The sequence below is a fragment of the Bemisia tabaci genome, chromosome 2 (assembly GCF_918797505.1).
Source record: "Bemisia tabaci chromosome 2, PGI_BMITA_v3".
Classification (NCBI taxonomy): Eukaryota; Metazoa; Arthropoda; class Insecta; order Hemiptera; family Aleyrodidae; genus Bemisia; species Bemisia tabaci.
In genome coordinates this window covers 29,886,602-29,910,412 of record NC_092794.1, presented here as the reverse complement: position 1 = coordinate 29,910,412, position 23,811 = coordinate 29,886,602, and the positions used below count along the sequence as shown (strand labels likewise).

At 43.5% G+C, this 23,811-nt stretch overlaps 1 protein-coding gene across 28 annotated transcripts in view; it reads left to right on the top strand.

Annotated features, from left to right (window-relative positions):
• kermit (PDZ domain-containing protein GIPC-like protein kermit) overlaps nucleotides 1-23,811 on the top strand; it is a 167,266-nt gene that overhangs the window by 122,731 nt on the left and 20,724 nt on the right. For 22 of the 28 annotated variants that reach the window (XR_011899289.1, XM_072297110.1, XM_072297108.1 and 19 more), the window contains exons 6-7: nucleotides 2,133-2,242; nucleotides 23,687-23,768. The exons of 1 other annotated variant lie outside the window; for it this stretch is intronic. Coding sequence is in view for 22 of the 27 variants with exons in the window: in XM_072297110.1 (XP_072153211.1) it covers nucleotides 2,133-2,242; nucleotides 23,687-23,768 (192 nt within the window). In the remaining 5 variants the exon portion in view is untranslated. Of the gene's footprint in view, nucleotides 1-6; nucleotides 237-2,132; nucleotides 2,243-9,298; nucleotides 16,104-18,758; nucleotides 18,931-23,686; nucleotides 23,769-23,811 lie in introns of those variants that run through there. 5 more of the 28 variants (XR_011899286.1, XR_011899287.1, XR_011899290.1 and 2 more) reach the window with 4 other exon arrangements.

Below are 23,811 nucleotides of genomic sequence, written 5' to 3'. Positions count from 1 at the left end.
ATTTAGCTAAAAACTGTTTGGTTTCAATCGGCATTTCTACCCTACTAGCGTGGTCTGATCAGAGAATAGGAGTGGGTGAATCCCGAATGATCGAGCGGTCGGATAGTATGGGAAGGGGGAGGCGCTGGGAAGAAAGTCGTGCTGCTTTGAGCCGATAACCGACACTTCGACACTTCGCCCACCGTCTCGCTCCAATTCGAAAAAAAAGGGAATGGAATGAACTGGAGTCCCTCGAAGTTAGTATTAATGATTATATTTGGAAAATGTACTGAATAGGGGGAAGGGGGAGAATTTAGAATATACAACAAAAACATTAATTTTAAGTCATGATTTGTCTATGAGGTGTCACTTCTTTTTATTATGACGGCCGGATCCTTATTCTTCTGTGATTATTCTAATGAGCTATTAAAAAAGGTTGCCCGGGGGTGGAAAGAGGGGAGGGAGGTTGCATTCTCAAAATTCCGGTGGTGGTTTCAATTCCAAATGAATACTGAGGCTTAAAGAGGGGTGAATAAGAAGGAACTCATTCGTAAAAGATAAACATATGCACGATGTACAGTTTGATTCAAACGAGGTTCATCTGTATAAATGCGCTTACCTGTATAAGAATAAGTATAACAGAAACACACCAAACCCTATTATAAGTTTGGACTGAGGACGCAACGCTGATCATCGCACCTCATCACGTACTGTGTCAAAACCGTACAGCGTACCTGTGTCAACGTACAGTGTTGAGAATCTTGAATAGTTAAATTATTTTGCTTATGCACCAGAGCTTTTATTGATAATGAAACGTTTATTTATTCGGAGACTTCTTACTTTATCACTGTTCAATTTAATTTATATCGGGTAAAGTAAAAAACTAAACCTTCAGTGAATTAAATATTTAAACGAAATATTTAAATAAAACTCATAATAATACCTATTTAATAATATTTAATAATTAATTAATTAAAATGAAATGATTAAATATGTTTGTTAATTTTCGTATCAATAAAAGCTCAAGTGCATAAACAAAATAATTAAACTATTCAAGGTTTTTAAAGTAATGAATGGGAGTCAAGCGTCGCACCTCTTTCTTGCCTCTAATCTGAGGAGGTACAAAAAAAGACTAAAATGAAATTCGTTTTACGAGATCTTGTTCTGCGAAAAGAAAAAGAAGAAAGAGCCTCGAAAAGAGCCTCTGAAAATTGGAGGGCAAAAGTTGCGTGGTTGCCGAGTCAATCAAAAACATTGGCAAAAATCACTGAAAAGTTGATACCTATAAAATCCTGTTTTTCTACCTTGATAAGGGCTCCACGGAGGCATTAAAACATTCCCTGGCAAAATAATTATTATATCTTCTGATTCTACTTAATGCACTATTTCTTCTGCTTAAAAGAGTCTCCAAAAATTGAAGGCCAAATTTTTTACATGCTTGCCATGTTGGACAAAAAAATGGTAAACATCGCTGTGATTTCAACCAAAGCGACCGATGCGGCCTAACCGTGAGTTGAAAATAGGCGGAAAACCATCCGCATTTAAAAAACTAATATTTTCCCCTGATAAATATAAATGGTTCCTAAAAACCAAAAATTGACTTTCTGCAGGGTTGCCAAGTCACCTAAAATATCAATAATATCGTTGACTTATACGATTCATAACCGGCCGCAATAGTATTTTTTGCATTTTAAGGACATGTGGGGGCACACAAAATATTTTGATCCAAAGACTAATTAGCATACCTTAAATGAGTAGCTACTAGAAGTGAGTTGATACTCAAAAAGTGAGAGCATTAGCCAATTTATATCATGCTTAAACAGTGCGATGAAATTGCAACAAACTGCATGAAATATGTGATTTTTTTTACACAAATTGCACAAGCGCCACCTTTAATTTTTTTTTTTTTCGAAGAATGCTTTGGTACACTTTATTTTGATACCTAGGCTTAAGTTTCCCCTCCTCGATCGCCCGGGAGGAGGGGGGGGGGGGGCAGCGACAACCATACCAAAGTCCGCGCAAGTTACGTTACGTGGTGGCACTGTGGATTACTGCTTAAGTGAGATGTGCCATATTGTTTACTGCTTTGAATTGAAAAGATCTGGCAGTTCATTAACAGTCATTCAATAATATGTTTTATAAATCTTTTTCAGCAAATATTGAGCCACGGGGAAACCCCCGGAAAGGTAAAAAATCAAATTATGGCAGTGGCAAAGAAACATTAAGATTCAAAGCAAATGGGAAGGCGTTAATTGAAGAGGAGGTGAGAGTTATCATCAATTTCTACATGATTATTCTTAAGACATTTTGATAGTCTACCTATAGATGTGCGGTGAAAAGACTCCTTGCATATACAGGGTGAGCGAAAAGTCCCCGACCCCCCCTCTAACTTTTGAACGAATTGAGCTAAGGAAATGAAACTTTAGGAATGTTCCTATCTTAAAGGGGACCATCTTTTGAGGGGGTCAAAATTTTGGTCCCCCCTTCAGGGGAGGAAAGGGGCCCCCCAAACTTTTTTCTTCAAATAGCAACCCCTATCTTGTGATACCTCATTCGAAAGAGCATAAAAAACTAAGAATTTTGGCGCAAACCGCAGATCAATATCTCAATTTTTGACCGAGTTATGATAGGTCAAAGGTCAAATTTGACCTATTTTCAAAAAATCATAACTCCGGTTCAAATTATCGTAAAGAAAAAAATAAAACGGGAAAATTCACCAAATTGTGTTCGCTTTTATGTAAAAATTACAGAAATCACTTCGATTTAATTTTAAGGGGGGGCTCGGACCCCCAAATACGTCAATTCAAAGGTCATTCAATTTTCCTGCGAAATAAGCCAATTTCCTCTGGATTTGCCTCCACATTATCTCAGTAAGGTCATAATCAGTTCAACATTACGTTGGCAAGTCCTCAAATTTAGGGAAAAGTTAAAAAAACGAAATTTAAGGTGATTAAATTTGACCGTTTAAATTTCGTTTTTTTAACTTTTCCCGAAATTTGAGGACTTGCCAACGTAATGTTGAACTGATTATGACCTTACTGAGATAATGTGGAGGCAAATCCAGAGGAAATTGGCTTATTTCGCAGGAAAATTGAATGACCTTTGAATTGACGTATTTGGGGGTCCGAGCCCCCCCTTAAAATTAAATCGAAGTGATTTCTGTAATTTTTACGTAAAAGCGAACACAATTTGGTGAATTTTCCCGTTTTATTTTTTTCTTTACGATAATTTGAACCAGAGTTATGATTTTTTTGAAAATAGGTCAAATTTGACCTTTGACCTATCATAACTCGGTCAAAAATTGAGATATTGATCTGCGGTTTGCGCCAAAATTCTTAGTTTTTTATGCTCTTTCGAATGAGGTATCACAAGATAGGGGTTGCTATTTGGAAAAAAAAGTTGGGGGGCCCCTGCCCCCCCCTGAGGGGGGGACCAAAATTTTGACCCCCTCAAAAGATGGTCCCCTTTGAGATAGGAACATTCCCAAAGTTTCATTTCCTTGGCTCAATTCGTTCAAAAGTTAGAGGGGAGGTCGGGGACTTTTCGCTCACCCTGTATTAACAAGTTTAAAGCAGTCAAAACGGTCAGAAAAGTCAAAATTGTCACACAGTGGACCTATTTAAAAGTAATATAATCACACAAAAAAAGACAAAAAATCAACCACCGATTTAAAATACATTGACGTCACTTGAATTTGAAGTAAATTCTTGAACACAATATCTAGCAGGTAAGAATACAAGGCTGATACGAAACAGGTCTCTACGGAATAATGTTACGGAATTTTTCGTCGCAGCGCTGAATTTATCATACAAGTGAAAATATGTTCGATTCAAATCAGATTAGGTACCTAGATATGTTAGAAGTAGGATCAGTCCTATTAAACGAAATCTCTTCTTATGGTGAATTCCACAGACGGGTACACATCAGAGATTCAGATTTATCATATAATGAGCATTTGCAATTTAAGCAAGTACATTTTGCTTTTAATAATGTGTCTTTGACTCCTGAATTAGATTTTCATGCCGCGCAGCCGTGCTCCCCCAGCCTAGGTTAGAAACTGGAACTAAATCGGTAATGAAGATCTTAGAAGTTCCAAGAAAAGACATGTCAACCGTAGAGTCCCAACGCGGTCTCGTGACGAAGAGAATGGGTCAGTTGCGCTGGTCATAGAATTGTGTTTTGATGCTAGATTCTTGTAGATTTATGAAGCGCCATTTGGGACAATACCCTCGCTTTCTTTGTATACACTCACAAAGTCTGTACACACTCACGAATTTCTGTACAAACTCTTGAAATTCGTGTACAATGTACATACCCTCAATTAACAAGGAGGTACGAACAAAGTAATTCTCCGTACACATCCATAAGATATTTCCTATTTGCACCAGAACAGCACCAGAATAAAATCAGGAACCTCGTTTTTCTTGTCGTGTTGCCAAGTATAATTTATTAATTCTGGAATCTTACATCCGCCTCTCCGGAATTTTACCGAGCCGTAGCGCGCTGTTTCCGATAGAGCAAAGTACTCTGCAGGTGTCGATGCTTTTGATACGACCTGTTGTTTTTGGGATTTCCACAAGATTGGTACATGGTTTAAATGAATTAGAATGCCTGAAGTTGATTTACAATCGATCCGATCGGATCCATGATCAGAATCTGAAAAAGCATCTAATCGTATTCCTTTAGGATTATGAGAGAAAGTTAGTTTGAGGTCTTTTGTCGAATACAAGTATTTGAGAATAGTAAGGCGTAATTGTAATACGTGTCCGAGCGACAATTCTGGAAACGTGATAAGTAGTTGACAGCGAAAGAAACATCTAGGCGTGTACCCGTTGATACACACACACACACCCACCCTCACACATCACACACACACACACACACACACACACACACACACATATATATATAATATATATATATATATATATATATAATGTGTGTGTGTGTGGTGTGTGTGTGAGGGTGTGTGTGTGTGTGTGTGCGTGGTGTGTGTGTGTGTGTGTTCCGATTAAATTTCTATATTTCATTGACGGATTAGCCTTATCAGCATGCAATAATCTCAGTTTATCCTCCATTGGAATGTTGAACGTTTTTGTTGGGAGAATGTTAAATTTTAATACTGCTGCTTCAATAAAATCAGTCTGATCAATGGTAATTACATTTTGGTTCCTATTATGTGAAATATTGAAACCTAAATATTTTTGGACTTCAGTTAAATCAGTCATTTTAAAGATTTTACAAAGTTGGTTCTTAAGATTAACAATTAAAGATAATTGAGAACTTCCTAACAGCATATCATCGACAGGAATCAATATTTAAATATAAACATCATTTATTTTCTTGTAATACAAGCAACAGTCATATGCGGATTGAGTAAATTAATTCTGTATAATGAAATTGTGAAAAAAATCAAACTAATCACGTTTAGTTTTAGCACGTTGTTGCGTATGTTGAAACCTTTTGGGGGATGTATATAAACTTCCGATTTACTATTGGCATTGAGAAAAGCAGTTTGAAAGTCCATTTGGTGGAGATGCCATCCATATTGAGCTGCTAAAGCGATTAGAATTTTTACAGTACATGTTCTTGCAACGGGGGAATAAATTTCCTAGGATTCTATAAAATCTTGCTGAAAGCCTCGAGCAACTAGACGCGCTTTGAATTTCCCATTTGTTTGGATAGGGAATAACCATTTTGTATCTATTATTTGCTTGTTAGTTGGCTTCTTAACAATATCCCATGTTTCGTTTTCTACCAAACTTTTTAGCTCCTCTTCTATTGCAACTTTCCATGAAAGTTTGTTTTCACCTGCCATGGCTTCCTCATAAGTTTTTGGAAGAATTGTATCACATGTGTTAGCAAATATGGGGTCATCTATCAGTCGCCTCGGAGCTTGTATTGTACTTCTGTTTCTCAAATTTGGCGGTTCAATAGGCGGGAGCTGATAATTATTTTCGGGAGTTTGAAAGCTTTCATTTGGGTCATATTCATTTAGGGTTTGCGTATCATTTCCACTGTGAATTTCAAAGCGTGATTTTTCTTGTTTATCTGTTGTATTCCCAATTAATTTATCGCACATACTAACTTTAATTAACTTACTGTCCTCTTCAATGAAAATTACATTCCGTGACACTATGACTTTATTAAAGTTGCTTAAACAAATAAAATATCCATGATCATATCTTATCATGATGCCTTTTTCAGCTTTATCACAAAATTTGTTTACTCGGCATTCATCAGGGATTCTCACAAAGACTTGAGATCCAAATCTCTTCAGATTGGAAATATTTGGTTTTTTTTTAAGGAAAATTTCGAATGGAGTTTTGCATAATTTAGTGTTAGCAAGACTACGGTTTCCTAAGTAATTTGCTGCTTTGGCTCCATACGTCCAAAAACCTGTTGGTAACTTTGCTTCTAATAACAAGCACCTAATTCTATCTATAAGAGTTCTTTGATTCCTTTCAGCACAACCATTTACTTGGTGTGTGTATCTAGGGCATGTTTGGACATAAATACCTTTTTCCTTTGCGAAGTTGTACTTACGGTTGTTTAAATATTCTTTGCCATTGTCAAATCGCAGCGTTTTAATTTTATGTCCAGTTAGATTTTCAACTAGATTTGTATAGTTTGGAAAAATATCTGGAACTTCACTCTTGTTTTTGATGCAGTAAGAGAGGGCAAATTTTGAAAAATCGTCTATAAATGACACGATGTATTTTTCTCCGTTGATACCAGTTGGAAGCGGACCACTGACGTCCGAGTGTACTATTCCTAGGAGCTCGTTTGCTCTGGTCCTATTATCCTGATATTTTAAATTGTTCATTTTTGCTCTTAGAAAAATTTCCCACTTAAGTATTGAATTCACGTTTAAATGTGGTAACCCATCAACCAAGTTTAGTTCGCTCATCATTATTAAGTCTTGAAAATTTGCATGTCCCATTAGTCCATGCCATTTTTCTAAATTTGAAACTTAACATGGCATTGCCATTTTTACGTGATGAGTGTATGTACTATTATGGGTTACAATTCCTTTTAATTTATAGAGATCACCTTATTTGTTTGCGACTGCGATAACAGTATTTTCGTTGTTCAAGATTGACGCTTGGTAATTTTCAAAAATAGTTGAGAGACTAAGGTCTGTTATAATTGAAACACTTAACAGTGGAACAACAAAGATGAAAAAAACGGGAAACAAGGCTAAAAATACACAATTATGAAACCCGAGACGTTTCGACTCAACACTGAGTCATTTTCAGTCGGAAACAATAAAAAATTTTTAAAAGAAAAACGCTAAAAAACCTGAGCTCTACATGGTGGGGCCGGGATCTGAGAGAAAAAAAAGAAAATTGATAACAAACAAGACACATCGATGCCAGCACCAGTAACCGAAAATGACCGATACGCTAGTTCACGATCCACACACAGATGGCAGCACTAACCAGTGAAACAATTAAGTTCAAGGAAAAGCCAATAGGTGCCGCTGGGGCGTCAACCTATTGGCTTTTCCTTGAACTTAATTGTTTCACTGGTTAGTGCTGCCATCTGTGTGTGGATCGTGAACTAGCGTATCGGTCATTTTCGGTTACTGGTGCTGGCATCGATGTGTCTTGTTTGTTATCAATTTTCTTTTTTTTTCTCTCAGATCCCGGCCCCACCATGTAGAGCTCAGGTTTTTTAGCGTTTTTCTTTTAAAAATTTTTTATTGTTTCCGACTGAAAATGACTCAGTGTTGAGTCGAAACGTCTCGGGTTTCATAATTGTGTATTTTTAGCCTTGTTTCCCGTTTTTTTCATCTTTGTTGTTCCACTGTTATCATCGTCTCGGGCTGCTCCTAAAAATTTGTATCTATGAAAACACTTAACAGATTGACTTTCATTTGTTGCACGAAGTACACATTTGATATTCTTATGTTATAAATTGTATTGTTTACATTGAATTCAAGATTAATATTTCCTACTTTATTGGCTGTCAATGCATATGTTCCCGCCACAGCGGATCCACCAGGTATTTGGAAACTCGGAAGTTTCCCCGGCAATACGCACACGGGCAAAACGCGTTGCACCGCGACGTATTGTCTCTCTCCGCGGCGTTTGTTCCAAGCGAACTTCGCCCGACCGCCGCCTGAGGGCGCTCCGCGCACCACGCTTGCTTGCGATCAGCTGACCGACCGGTCTCTGTAGGTCACTAGTGCTTGCACGTCGTACTTGTACTTGGAGTCTGACTTGGAGTTTAGCTGTTCTGCTGCTGTTATCGCATCCTGAGGATTTCTCTTGATTTCTTGCTTCCCGCACGGTGCTCCTTGCTTGTTTTCACTTTCTTCCTTTATTAGCTGTCATCACGGTAAGCTGCATTTTTCTTTTGTCACCGCATGTGGATACCTCGGCCTTGAGCCCACCGCCGTCTAGCACCGCCGCCTAGCCTGTCATCTTCCCAAACAGAAAGGGTTCTGGGAAGATGATCGGCTGAGCGCCACCACGTTTTAGGTTCGAGGGGATTCAGTTTAGGAGAGAGAGGTGAGGCCACCTATATACAGTCCACTATTTTTAGCTCATCCCTGACGCAACATTTTGGTCCCTCGGTCCTTTGATTTGAGACAGCATTTTGATCATCGGCATTAATTTTAAGGCAGCTTTGCTTTTCCATTGAGCATGTTAGGCCATCATTTTGAGTTCCATCGTGTCTGAGTTTCACCTCTTAGAAGGCTGCACCTTCTTCGAGGCCATGTTTCCCCGCAGCGCAGCACGGTCTCAGTTACCTCAGCCGTACATGTGTGAGGTTAAAGTTGATTTCTTACCTAGGATATTACTAGTCTTCTTCAAGATTAACGAGTTCACCCGCATTCTAGTAAAAATCAGCTCACCGCAACCGCAAACCGCATTTTTATTTCTCTCAATTTGGCTCAATGTATAACCTCACTTTCTTTGCACATGGCTGTGAGCAGCTTGTGAGAATTTTTTTTTGTCATTGTGGGTGCTTTTAGCTCTCTCACCCTCTACTTTCTCACCTGCTTATGCAGCGCTAGGTTAATTTTCATCATTCATTGCAGTGAGGTCAGTTTTTTTATGCTCAGTTCTCGCCTCGCCTCCTCTCCGTACGTTCCTCTCCGAACCTAAATATCTCCGCTTATCATCGTAACTTCCCAGTTATCATTTTGTAGTGAGTGCTATCATTGCCTGTGTGCTTGTTTTGCATTTTGGGTGTGCTTAAGCTTAGTATTTTCAACTTGGGCATCCCTTATCAGTGCACATAGTATTTCATTGTTTCTCTCTGCATGGACATACATGCCATAGAGTTACACCGCACGCATTAGTTCCTCAGCTCGCCGCAGTGTTTTTGAAGTGCGCCACTGTCTCTTGTTTGGTTTCCTATGCACTTTTTCCTCAAGCTATCAGTATTTTAGCAATCTTAGTGTACATTTTCTTAGCTCAAGCTCTCCGTTATCTCAAGTTCATTTGGTTTGTCGTACTTGATCAGAACCATGGCAACGTTAGATTTTGAGCTAGAGCAAAGGTTGCAAGCAAATATTGCTGAAGGGCAATGTACTTTACGTACGCTAACTTCTTTGCATGAGGAGGCACTTGCGCTCTCTATAAAAACTGTCCAAAGTTTCCAGGGACAGATTAATAGGTTAGCAGCCATAGAAGCTGAGGCTACTATTGTCAGAAAGCAAGCAGTAGCAGTCAATGTGGCTATACCTGATGAGTGCAAATCAAAGCGCATTAATATTACTAAATTTTCTGATGGTGTTGATACTTTCTTACGAGCGATAAATCACAAGTTTTATTCATTGCTCGCACAAGTGCGCGCACCTGTGGCGGCCACACCAGCCCCCCAAACAGCGCAACCGCCTGGCCAGAAAAACCAAGTTAGGTTACCCAAACTTGAACTGCCCAAGTTTTCAGGTACTCTCACTGAATGGTCATCTTTTCATAGTATGTTTAAAGTGTCAGTTCATGAGAATGCTTCTCTAACCCCAATTGAGAAGTTCACTTATTTGCTTTCCTCTTTATCTGGTGAAGCACTCTCGCTTGTAAAAACGCTTGATCCTACTGCTGAAAATTATGGTGTTGCTTGGGACCTTTTGGAGAGCCGCTATAAGTCGGAAAAACGACCTATCTATCATCACTTCGGTGGATTACTAGACTTGCCTGAGATAAAGAATAGCGCTCAGATACCGCAATTACTCACAAAAGTGCAGGAACATAAAAACGCGCTCACCTCGTTAAAAATTGAGGACGCAACGTATGGTCCTTTGTTAGTTACTGTACTCACACGAAAACTATCGCCCTTCTGGCAGCGCAAATTAGATGAATCCCGTGCGGATCCTCGCGCGTATCCAACGTTAGAGGAGTTCATTGACTTTTTGAAAGATGAGTGTTCTCAGGCTCTAGACAACCCTGTAAGTCCTAAGCCTCAGTCTAGTCAAAGCGGCTCTCAGAAGTCCCCCAAAGTTTTGTTAGCTAAAAACGACCAAACCCAGTCTCCTGCTAATGGTAAACAACGTAAGCGTTCGCATGGTAGTGGTACTAATTCTGCTCGGCAATCGCATGCTTTTGATTCTTCCCCTGTATATACCTCTCCTGCTGCTTCGCCTTCGTCGGCCCCGCACATCTTAGCTAACGCATCGACCACTACGGACTCCTACGCTGGAAGACATCTCTGTGGATGGTGCGAACAAGGTCACCAAGCGTTCCGCTGCCCTCAAATACTGAACATGTCGCCTGCAGAACGGATGAACGCAGCACGCAAGAATCAACTATGTTTCAACTGCCTCGGAAATCACGACGTTGGAAAATGTGAATCGCGCCACAACTGTTTCCGTTGCGGAAAACGTCATTACACCATCTTATGCCAGAAGCAGGACCCCCAAGGACAGGCTGACCAGATCAAGGACACCAAGAAGGTTTTCATCGCACGAATTCCAGAGCAGACGGTAGTTCTACCGACGGCCCGAGTATTCCTATCCGCTAACGGACACGTCGTCATTGCCAGGGCGCTGTTGGACTCTTGCGCAGATGTGTCCATCGTCACTTCTCGTTGCGCTCAGCTGCTCCATCTCGAGCTCGCTCGCCATGCCGCCCCTGTTGCCGGATTGGACGACACCGGCATTCAGGTCAGGGGTTCCGTGGAGGTGGACGTCAGCACTCTGGACAAGCAGCTCGTCGCCTGCGACCACAGGATGCTCGTGTCGACAAAGATTACTGGTCACACCCCCTCAGTCGCGCTCTCCAGGACCATCCGTGCTCGTTGACGCAACTTGCCGCTCGCCGACCCGGACTTTGACTGGCCTGGTCCCGTGGACATGCTGATAGGAGCTGATCTCCTGCCACTGGCGCTGACTGGCGACTCCATCAAGCTGGGTTCCCCGGCCCCCGTCGCCTGGGGTACTCTCTTTGGTTACGTCGTCCTTGGACCCGCACCCCGCCGCACCGCTTCGGAGGATACCGCCATGAGTCGCAAGGTGCTGCTCACTCGGGAACCGCCGAATCTCTCGAAGCTGTTCGAAGATTTTTGCGCCATTGAAGACGTCGTTCCCGCAGCAAGGCAGGACCCGACCGACGAATACGTGGAAAAATTCTACACCGCTACGACAACACAAGGAGCAGACGGACGATACTGCGTCCGACTTCCGTTCAAGCCAGAACACCCGCCGCTGGGAACGTCACTCGCAAGAGCTGAAGTTCGTTTGCGAGCCCTGGAACGCCGCTTCGAGAAGGAGCCGGAGTTTCACGCGGCCTACAAGAAGTTTATGCAAGAGTACGAGAACGACGGATTCATATCTCCTGCCGCCATACCGCCCGCAACCACACCGCACTACTTCATTCCGCATCACGCAGTTGTGATGGAGTCTAGCAGCACGACCAAGCTACGCGTCGTTTTCGACGCCTCCGCACCGACCTCTACCAAGGTCTCGTTGAATCAAGTCCTGCTTCCTGGGCCCAAAGTTACAGACGGACATACGCGACTTGATCATCAACTTCCGCAAGCATCCAATCACCCTGACCGGAGACATTCAGCAGATGTACTTATACATCAACATTCATCCGAGCGACGCCAAGTTCCAGATGATCCTCTGGCGCCCGGACAAAACTGCGCCTGTTCGAGCCTACACGCTGAACACCGTAACCTTCGGCGTCAACTGTAGCCCGTTTTTGACCATCCGCACCACGCAACAAACCGCGACCGATTACGGTCAAGAGGATCCTGACGCCGCGAAAGCGCTCACCTCAGAGGTCTACGTCGACAACCTGCTCACTGGAGCCTCCACCGTCGAAGCTGCCAAGAACAGGAAGATAGGGATAGAGACGCTCGCCTCCAAAGGGGGCGGTTCCGCAAATTGACCTCCAACGACGCACGAGTGCTAGAAGGAGTCCCAGCCGAAGATCTGGAGTGCCCGTTCCTCGACGACCCAGAAAATCCACGCTACTCTCTTCTCGGACTGCACTGGGCGTCCAAGAGAGACCTTTTTACCTACCTCATTCGCTTGGACACAGACGCCAAGACAAAGAGAGGAGTGTTGTCCATTGTGGCGTCCATCTACGATCCTTGCGGCTGGCTTAGCCCCGTCGTCTTAGGCGCCAAGACCTTCATCAAGGAGCTTTGGAACTTGCCGCTAGATTGGGACACTCCGCTCCCTCCCAACGTACAGCAGAGATGGGACTCTTTCACCGCCGAACTCTCAGCACTCACACAGGTCACCGTTCCGCACTTGATGCACCGCCCCTAGCTATCAGATTCACGGTTTCTGTGATGCTAGCATCTGTGGGTACGCCGCCGCTCTGTATCTCCGCTCCGCCGCTAAGGAAACCGCAAGCACAGCGAAAGTCACGCTAATCATCGCCAAGACTCGCGTCGCCCCTAAAGCTACGGAACCTTAGGCGCGTCTGGACGCGGCGTCCTGGACGCGGCGTCTAGACGCCGATAAATCTGTCTAATGATTTTTGCGCGGGGACGGCACCTTAGCGGCGAAGAGACGCTGCGGAAAACGCCGATCGAGGACGCTCCGATCTGTCGCGAACAGATCGGAGCGAAGACGCCGAGAAATTCCGCTCAGTCCGCTGCCTTTCCTACCGATTTTTGAATGTGTTTAGTTCGACAAACCCACGAATCGATCACAAAGGCCGTGAATTGATCGACAAAAGCCGCGAATCGATCGAAAATTCCGTGAATCGATCGACAAGAGCCGTGGATCGACCGACCCACCCGTGAATCAATCGACAAAAGCCGTGGATAGATCGACAAACCTGTGAGTCTATCGACAAACCTGTGATTTGATCGACAAACCCGTGAATCGATCGACCAAGTTGTGAATCGATCGAATTACGTCGATTGGTTCACGTTTTGGTTTTTCGATCGATTCATGTCGATTGACTAGATACCGGTTTTCCTTTTAATTTTCAATCATTTCTCGTCTATCGATCCACATTTTTTGTCGATCGAATCGACACCCGTTTTTTAGTAATTTGTCCATCGATTGGTGTCGATCGATTCACGTTTTTATTTTTCGGTCGATTTTTGTCGATCGAATCCACACCCTCCTAAAAAAAAGCGCGTACAGCCATTTTCGCGGCCCAGAGCATACTGTCCGATCAACGAAAATTCGAGAAATTGACGGCGGACAGAGCGGAAAAAATCCACGGATTCCGCTCCTAAGGTGCCGTGCTCTAAAATGTGAGCGTCTTCTCGCCCTCGACTCGGTAGCAGCATTTTCCGCCGGCGTCCAGGACGCCGCGTTCAGACGCGCCTAAGGTTCCGTAGCTTAAGAAGGAAGTCACAATTCCGCGGCTAGAGCTTTGCGCAGCTGTACTCCTGACTCGTCTTTTTGAAGCTTATCTCCCTCTACTACTGGACTTTGCTCCGGAAAAAGTCGTAGGTTGGTCTGACTCCACGATTGTGTTATCCTGGATAGCATCGAATAGCCGACTCGACACGTTCGTCTCTAACAGAGTAGGGAAGATTCGAGACACAACAGCGTCCGTTACCTGGAAGTACGTGCCGTCAGAATCTAACCCCAGCAATCCCGCCTCTAGAGGAATCCCACCCTCTGAGCTTCCCACGCACCCGCTCTGGTGGGAAGGCCCACCATGGCTGACCCTCCCAGAGAGCGAGTGGCCACCGCACCTGGATCTTATTCCAGAAAAGGATTTACCCGGGGTCTTACCCGCAGCCACAGTCCTGCTAGCGACCGTGGCTCCACAGAACTTAGGCATCCCGCTATTTTCTATGTGGACTAAAACTGTGCGCGTCATGGCGTACGTTTTCCGCTTCTTTTCCGCGACACGTCTCCGAACGCGTCCCACGGGGATTTTACAGCCAGCTGAACTTGCAGGCGCAGAATCCTGGATCCTTAAAGCCACCCAAGAAGTTTACTTTGCCGAGGACTTCAAATTGTTGGGCGCTGACAAACCCGCTACGCAACGTCTTCGTAAACTCCACCCGTTCATCGACTCTCATGGTCTGCTTCGAGTGGGGGGACGACTTCGCCACTCAGCCCTGAGTGACGACGCCAGAATGCCCATAGTCATTCCTGGAGAAGCGCACATCGCCCGCCTCATCGTGACGTTTTATCACACGGAAAACCTGCACGCCGGACCGCAACTCCTTCAATCTTTGATTTGTAGGAAATTCTGGATCCTCAACGCCCGCAGACTCTGTCGCCAGTCGTGCATCAGTGTCTACCCTGTTTCACGGCCAGACCTCGACAGGTCAACCCGTTGATGGGGGATTTGCCTCCAGAACGCGTGCTTCCAAACCCGCCATTCCTGAAGACTGGCATGGATTATGCTGGGCCATTCAAAGTGAAGATCCATCAGCTCCGCTCTGCTCGCGTTGTAAATGTCTATCTGTGCATCTTCGTCTGTTTGTGTGTGAAGGCTGTTTACATTGAAGTCGTCCACGATCTCACGACGGTTGCGTTCCTCGCAGCGCTTAGCCGCTTCATCGCCCGACGTGGATGTCCGAGTGACCTTTTCAGCGATTGTGGAACTCAGTTCGTAGGAGCAAAGAACGCCTTGTACCGCCTCATGCATCCGAAGAACCCGCAGCTGCTACAGTACGCGTATGACGCAAATATAAACTTCCATTTCAATCCTCCCGCCGCGCCCCATCAAGGAGGCATATGGGAAAGCGCTGTCAAGAGCACGAAGTTTCACCTAGCTCGCGCCGCGCAGTCCACCACGCTAGTTTTGGAGGAATTCCAAACGCTGAGTCAACGCATCGAAGCCATGCTCAACTCACGCCCGCTTACCCCGCTATCCTCGGACCCGTTGGATTTAGCTGCCCTTACGCCAGGGCACTTCCTGATCGGAAGACCGCTCGCCGCACCGCCAGAGACCCGCTATGAAGACAAGGATCTCACCTATCTGCACCGTTGGAACCTCACGCAGGCCCTCGCCCAGCAGATATGGAGACGCTGGAGCACCGAGTACTTGTGTTCTCTGCAACCGCGGAAGAAGTGGACCGACGTAACCCCTTCCTTGGAAGTCGGATCCTTGGTCTTAAACCATGATCCACACGCGCCGCCATTAGCCTGGCGACTGGGTCGGGTCTCCGCAGTATTCCCAGGTGCCGATAACCATGTCCGTGTGGCTGAGGTCACCACCGCCACCGGGGAGTACAAACGACCGGTACACAAGCTGTACCCGTTGCCGGTCGCTATGTAAGGTTTTTAACATAGTTTCTACCGCCGCTCCTTGAGCGCTTTTCCGCAGCTTTTCAAGCTCCCGCTACGTACTTGGTCCTTTTTCCGCCCGGGGAGTATGTTCCCGCCACAGCGGATCCACCAGGTATTTGGAAACTCGGAAGTTTCCCCGGCAATACGCACACGGGCAAAACGCGTTGCACCGCGACGTATTGTCTCTCTCCGCGGCGTTTGTTCCAAGCGAACTTCGCCCGACCGCCGCCTGAGGGCGCTCCGCGCACCACGCTTGCTTGCGATCAGCTGACCGACCGGTCTCTGTAGGTCACTAGTGCTTGCACGTCGTACTTGTACTTGGAGTCTGACTTGGAGTTTAGCTGTTCTGCTGCTGTTATCGCATCCTGAGGATTTCTCTTGATTTCTTGCTTCCCGCACGGTGCTCCTTGCTTGTTTTCACTTTCTTCCTTTATTAGCTGTCATCACGGTAAGCTGCATTTTTCTTTTGTCACCGCATGTGGATACCTCGGCCTTGAGCCCACCGCCGTCTAGCACCGCCGCCTAGCCTGTCATCTTCCCAAACAGAAAGGGTTCTGGGAAGATGATCGGCTGAGCGCCACCACGTTTTAGGTTCGAGGGGATTCAGTTTAGGAGAGAGAGGTGAGGCCACCTATATACAGTCCACTATTTTTAGCTCATCCCTGACGCAACAGCATATCCATCTCCCACTGTAATAGCGTTAGGTTCTTCCAAAGTTACAAATTCTGAGAATAGTGACTCGTCATTGATTATATGATCAGTACACCCACTGTCGAGAAGAAATTGAACCGATTTATTTTTCTTATGGTCGTCATTGCTGAAGAAATTATGAGTTATTCTAGGTTCAATGCATGAGTAAAAGGAGAATGAGTTATTCGGTCTATGAGTGGATGTAGTATGGTTACAGTTTTCAGTACACCAATCATTAGAATAATTGTAATCATAATTATCATAGTAACTAAGACTAAGCAAAGTGTACGGGAAGATACTGAAGGCGAAGATCGAAGACGAATGGCAGGATCACGAGGCAGAGGAGCAGGCTGGTTTTAGAGTTGGCAGGTCTACGATAGATCACCTCTTTGTTATTGTTCAGGTCATTGAGAAAAAAATGGCCGTAGCTCAGGAGTTGCATTTAATTTTTGTGGATCTCCAAAAGGCGTATGACAGTGTGCCGTCGGTGAAACTTTGGAAGGCCTTGGAAAAATCGAATTTTAACGGGGGGTTCATTGATGCTGTCAAGCGATTTTACAAAGGGAGTTTTACCAAAGTTAAGTATCATGGGGGGTTATCAGCGGGATTTTATGTGACTAAGGGTTTAAAACAGGGATGTTGTTTGTCGCCAACATTATTTAAAACTCGAGTGTGTGCTAAAGGAATAGAAAAGGAAATGTTCTGGTATGGGTGTCCCCTCGGGTGATTTTGAAACTCTATTCAGTCTGTGCTTTGCTGATGACCAGGTTGTGGTTGCTCAAGATCAAGATGACGCGGAGTACATGATGCGCAAGTTAGTAGAAGAATATCGGAAGTGGGGTTTGGAAGTCAGCATATCCAAATATGAGAAGATGACTTTTGGCGGTGATCAGCAAAGCATTGAGTTGGAGGATGGGCAGCAGATCAAAGACTGCGAGCACTTTAAGTACTTGGGAGTGCGGTTAACCCAGGATGGACGGACGGATCAAGCTATCAGGGAAAGGAACACCTTACTTAGCAAGGAAGGCTTTAGCGATGTTAAATGGAATCCTCTGGGATCAGCGGATTTCCAAGATAACAAGAGGAGGATATACAACGCTGTGGTTAAAAGTATATTTACATACGGATGTGAAGTTTGGCAGCTGGAGAAACGGACACAGGATATCGACGGTGAAACTACCAAACCACGTATCTCGTTTGCGGTGTTTAAAAATCTACGCTCGCATTTTATTTTTTTGAAGTAGACCAAATCAATATCATTCCTTGAAATTTTCACAGAATTTTCTCCGCACGAAGAGGAAAAATCACAGAAATTTTCAAGACTGGACGTTAAGTAGTTTTTCATTTAAAAAATAAAGTATGACAGGAAGTCTGCGACGTCGCAAACCGAGATACGTGGTTTGGTAGTTTCACCGTCGATATGTTAAGAGCAACGGAGATGGATCCCTGGAGAAGGTCGGCAGGAATTTCTAGGAGAGATCGGGTCCGTAATGATAGAGTGCGTCAGATAATGGAAGTCGAAAATGACATCGTGTTCGATGAGATGAGGGAGTGTCAACTCCCTGATGACCTGTGGGAAGACCGAGCTTTGTGGAGATTAGGCATCGTAAAGCGCCGAAGAGCGCTCTTCGGCGATATATACATATATATGTGTGTGTGTGGGGGGGGGGGGGTGTGTGTGTGTGTATTATTGTGTGACTCTGTAACTCTTCGAGGAAAGCTAGACTGAAAAGTGTGACGGTTTTTCCAGTTATTCGGATTTCCTTTTTGCCTAAAATTTCCTCTATTCCCTCGGTTACCTCTTGAATGAAAATTTTTGCCACGGTAAGGATTATGAGGATGGTAATTTTGACCATTTCCTCTTCCTCTCCAGTTTTTGGCGTTGGATTTTCTCCAATTATTACTTGCCGACGAGTCACGTAGGAAAGACGATGAGTTTCTACTTCTATTAAATTCATTTCTATATCTGTGAAAACCTCTTTTACCTCTGTTTTTATTAGGTACTAACTTGCATTGCAGAAAACTGATTGGATAATTCATCGGTATAGCTACCTTCTGACCAACTGTTCGTTGTAATATTTTCTGGTCTCTCCTCTGAAGTTACAACCTTTTCAGAATTATTTAATTTCATTAGAGGAGTTGATCTGAATTTCCATTTGTGAGAGTCTTTGCCGTCAAAAACTGGCACTTTCGCTTTGAACGTTGCCATGATTTAATAAATTTCTTTAGGAGAAAATGTTGAAGATTAATGCTCATACAAACGAGATAGGTATACAATGAAGAGAGAAAAATTACTACTTATGCCACTATTTTGTGAGGTAATTGGGAGATGCTTAATCACTAAGTATTATTCAGTATGAATGAAGTTTTGTACCTTTAATAACTTGTTTTGTTAATTCTTTGTTCACTGAAGATAGAACATTCCTGATGAGGAAGAAGTTAATGATGATTGCGTCGATGCACTCAGAGAATTCTTCTGGCTGCTTAGCCGCTTGGCACTGTCCGAACCCGTTTAAGTCTTCATTTGTAGCCTTTTATTTGAACTTGGGTGGAGGCTTACCCGTTGTCTTCCTTCCTGTCCTGCTTAGCTGCTAAATGATGAGTTTACACAAGGTACATTCTACTACAGGTATGGACAAATGGAATTTTAGAAAGTCGTCAAGCGCGTAGATTTGACAGCATGGAGAGTACGACTGCGAAGACCTGCGTGGCAAATGGACGGTACGACTTCATACGTCACTCGATCGCCGATTTTCTCAGCGCTGCCACTTCGGCACCCCGTTTGTCCATACCTGTAGTAGAGTGTACCTTGGAGTTTACAGGGGTATTTTCCTTTGGTTAACCCGTAACCAACAGGGGTTTTCGTCACTACTGGGTAACCTGTAACGCACTGCTCATCAGACACAAATAGGCTAGTCTGGAACATCTAAAAATTTTGGGCTTTGTTTTGAGGCCACTCCCTTGAACTTTTGGAGAACTTTACTTCACCGTTGAGTTGTAATAGGTAAAGGCACTTATGAAGAGAAATGCACTTTCATGCTACCGGCATGGTGAGAGGTTAGGTTGTAGCGAGGCAAGGTACACTCTACTACATGTATGGACAAACGGGGTGCCGAAGTGGCAGCGCTGAGAAAATCGGCGATCGAGTGACGTATGAAGTCGTACCGTCCATTTGCCGCGCAGGTCTTCGCAGTCGTACTCTCGATGCTGTCAAATCTACGCGTTTTGACGACTTTCTAAAATTCCATTTGTCCATACCTTGGTAGCGAGGCAGAAGTCTTTTGCGTAAATCGTCACTTTCGAAGCGTTTTGGCAGGCAAAGACCCCCCACGATGAGCACTGCAGGCGATCACAGAGCGTGAGTAGCTGGTGGAGCGTGCATGAAGCTCGCTCGGAACTCATTGATTATGCTCTGTTGCTCTCTCCTCTCCTCTACTCTTTGCTCATAATGGCGCCAAGCACAAATTTCACTCTCGGAGAAAAATTAAACTGCTCAGCTCAGGGAATTGACCTTTTTGATCGAGATTAAATTTCTAAAAGAGTTCAAACCAAGTACTAACCAGGGTAATTCTCAAAATTCTTTGGCAAGACATTTTTCTGATATATTTTAAGGATTAAGGAGGGAAAATCTTTAGCATATCTGGAGAAATCACAAGCTTGTGTGGGGGCCTCGCAGCGTTCTGAGGCATTGAAATCAAATCCTAAACGTACCTGAGTACTTACATTTTGAATTTTGATGGAAAATAAGGGGGGGGGGGAGGGGCTTCATTTATATCTGAGCCATGGGGATGCCAGATGATGAGGGATGAGTTTGAGGATTTTTGCGCACAGCAGAGGTGCACAGAGATGTTTTCAGTAGAGTACCTATATTAAGAGAGAGTATGGCCACTGGAGTTACCACCTCTGATTGGCTCAGCCATCTTAGGCTGAATGGAGCCCTTAGGACCCAAAAATGGCGGACGCTATAAAGTTGATGTAATGCAAATGATCAAAATGTAGTTGTCTTTGCTTATCGTAACGAGAACTTTTACCCAAATGCACTATTGCGACTTTTTTACATATTTTTAAGGCTAATCGTGTGCAATTTTTTAGAAAAATGATCTTAGATGTAGTAAGGTTGGCAGCAAGTGCGGTTGGTGATAACCGTCAAAAGTTGGCAATGACCCCCCTCCCATCCTCAAAAAACCAAAACAAAGCACCGCCATTTTTGGGTCCTAAGCCTCTCCATGGGACCCAGTGGCCATACTCTCTCAATATAGGTACTCTAGTTTTCAGGAGCATTGGGGGAACTAGTTGGGAGCAGGAGGGGGGGAGAAATATTACTCTTTCCTGACATCAAGAAATATGAGGGCTTTTGCTAAATTAGCTGTGTTGCCAGACTTTGATTGTGGAATTTATAATTCTAAAGATTTAACTCAGCATTCGCACAAATTTATCAATTTTTTTTTGTGGCACAATGGTACAACTTCTGGGAAACATCATGTTAAAGGTAACGAGGCACTTAGCATATTTCTTGAAAAATTTGCTAAAAAAATATCTTTGCACATTTCTGCTTTTGATAACTCATACCTACAAAAGTACATAACGATCCAAAAAGTGGTGACAGTGAAATCAGTAAATCATTTGAATCAGTGAGTTCGAAAATACACCAACTCGGAAAAAAAAATTCAGGAAACACTTAAAACTTCGCAGCGGGCGAAGAAGTTGGTCTAAGAAAAACCTTTTTGGTGCCAAAGGACGCAAAAAGTACCTACTCTAGCGACTTTAAAGCACCAAGTTTCAGATACTGGTTTTTCATAGTCTGCCCTGAAAAATTTATATTTTTGGACCTGAATAACGCTTGAATATTTATATAACTTGTTGGCACAAGGTATACTGAACCGAAAAAAGAAAACCGCATAATCGGATAGTCACCCGTTTCCCTTGATCGGCCAAAAATTGGTTTTTCCAATGAAATTCTTCGATTCTTCCCGTTTCCCGTTGCTGTTTCGAGCACTTCCGATTGCAATTTCGATATATCCTTTTGCAAGCAGATGCTTCTACTTATCCATAAGTGTTACTAAACCGTAAAAAAGTGAAAATCGAAAAAAAACCCGTGTTGGAGTGTTTCCGAATCCGAACTCACCGATTCATTTTACATTATTGGAAACATGATTATTTGGATGGATAAGATAAGGTGAGGAGGCGGCAGACGATAGGATGGGTTAGAGTAGGTATTGGTTAGAGAGTGCTCGAACTGCTCTGAGTTCCCGTCGCGCCACGCAGCCATCTTGCCTGCATGCTCATTCGAGGGGGTCTTTGCCTGCAAAAAGTAAACATCATACATACATTAACCACGCTATGCTACCATGTTGGAAGTTTGTATGGTTTCACTTACCCAAATGGAAAGAGTCGTCGATTCACGGGGATAAAGTTTAGAATCGTTGCTGAATTTTGCGCGTCACGCAGTAAATTCAGGCATTGGGCCGATGACACCCACATTCGAGCCACACTCACACTCAGCTTCCACATTCAGCGTGTGATTGCGGCATGATATGAGTCTCCCTTAGAGTACCTTTATAGACAGAGTATGGCCATTTCTGTTCCGGTTTTTCATTGGTCGCGTGAAAATAGGCTGACACGATGTCCTTACGGCCGTAAATAAACAAACAAGATGGCCGTTATCAGCAAGCAAGATTGAGGTTATGCACATCTTACATCCTCCTGTGATAAAGGTGAAAGGCGATTTAATAATGTTTTCATGTGTTTTTCGTGTGTTATTCGCAGATATGCTAGCTTAAATTGTTACTGCAGTATAATTGAAATTTTTGTCAAATTTATCTTCTTATCGATGTTACGGTGAGCTGCCATCTTGTTTGTTCATTTACGGCCCTAACAGCATCATGAAGCCTAAAAACTCGTTGACCAATCAAAAAGCGGAACAGTTTTCCTGTAGTAAAAAGATACGAATGGCCATACTCTGTCTATAAAGGTACTCTAACGGCCGTAAGAGCATCATGAAGCCTAAAAACTCGTTGATCAATCAAAAAGCGGAACAGTTTTCCCGTAGTAAAAAGATACGAATGGCCATACTCTGTCTATAAAGGTACTTTAGTCTCCCTGACTTATAAAACCAAGGTGGAAGAAACCAAGCGTGTCACTATCGTGGTGGATGACGTCAAAAACTCAACTTTTCAAGGGCGATATCTCAGTCAATATTGAACGTAGAAAGTTGCGGTTTGGACGGATCTTAATATTTTTAGCTAATCTACTAGGCTTCGTCTCCGCGGGACGCTTTCGTTGGATTTGTCCCAAGTTCGAATGGCAGGAATGAAATTTCTGACATATTTCCCAGTTACCGTCTACCACGGGACGGGGCCCACACGGTCCTGCGGCAAGTTTGCGCGTATAAGTTAGTAAAAATCGAGAGTTTAAAGCGGGATTAAAATAATAATTTAACACGATTGACAATTAGACATATTATTTTACCTGAGCAAACACGAATAGTGGAGTAACCAACAAAATATCGTATAGTTCGCTTTCACTTTTCTTCCTCTCTCAATTGGTCCTAGGGGACGCATAAGGACCATACTTGGTACTGGGAATCATATTGATTAACTGAAAATTTTTCCCGATTTGTAAGAGGAATTTTTCCCTGGGACTAATCCCGTGAAGCGGCTCGTGGAAACAAGGCCTTAGAATGAAGCATCAAAACACAATTCTGTGACCAACGCAATAACTGACCCATTACCGTCCATAGGAGTCAAAGGGCTTAAATAGGTAGGTACAATGGTACATCTCGTTGTTACTGTTGAGATTAAGCATTTAACGACGGATTGAGGACTTATTACTTTCTTTATTTTGCAAACTAAACCGGTACAAATTACAGAACACGAACATCCGACGCCATTTCATAGCTAGAGTCCCTTTATACTGAGAGTCAAGACAATGTGAATCCATTTCTGATTGGTTCCCGTATTTTAGGCCTTCACAGTGTCACAAACGAGAATAAAGATTACAGTTTCACCGATAGCAAAGATTATAATCTGGAATGGACCGGGGAATTACGGGTTCGGCAAGGAACCAACGGAATGAGGGAAGGAACGAAGAAAGGAATTCGAGAATGGGTCGATCAAAGATTACGAAAAACGTTCAATTTCTGTAATCTCTATTCCCGTTTGTGACTCCATGAGGGGTGTTGTCTTGACTCTCAGTAAAAGGGGCTCTATTCATAGCTAAGAGCGACGACGAGACTTACACAAGCTTGCGAGAAGTATAAACGAGTGCTGCTCTCTAGCGTACATCAACATAATCAACAGTTACACATCTCATTCGTTGTTTTTGGTTTTTGTTTCCTTATAGGCTGATGGTGAGAAACAGGCTGGCATAGAGAAAATTAACCTCTGCTTAGAAAGTTTTCTAGGTATAAGCGACAATGAGCTTGGTAAGATTTCATTGTATAAATTATTGAAAAAATTGTTTCAATC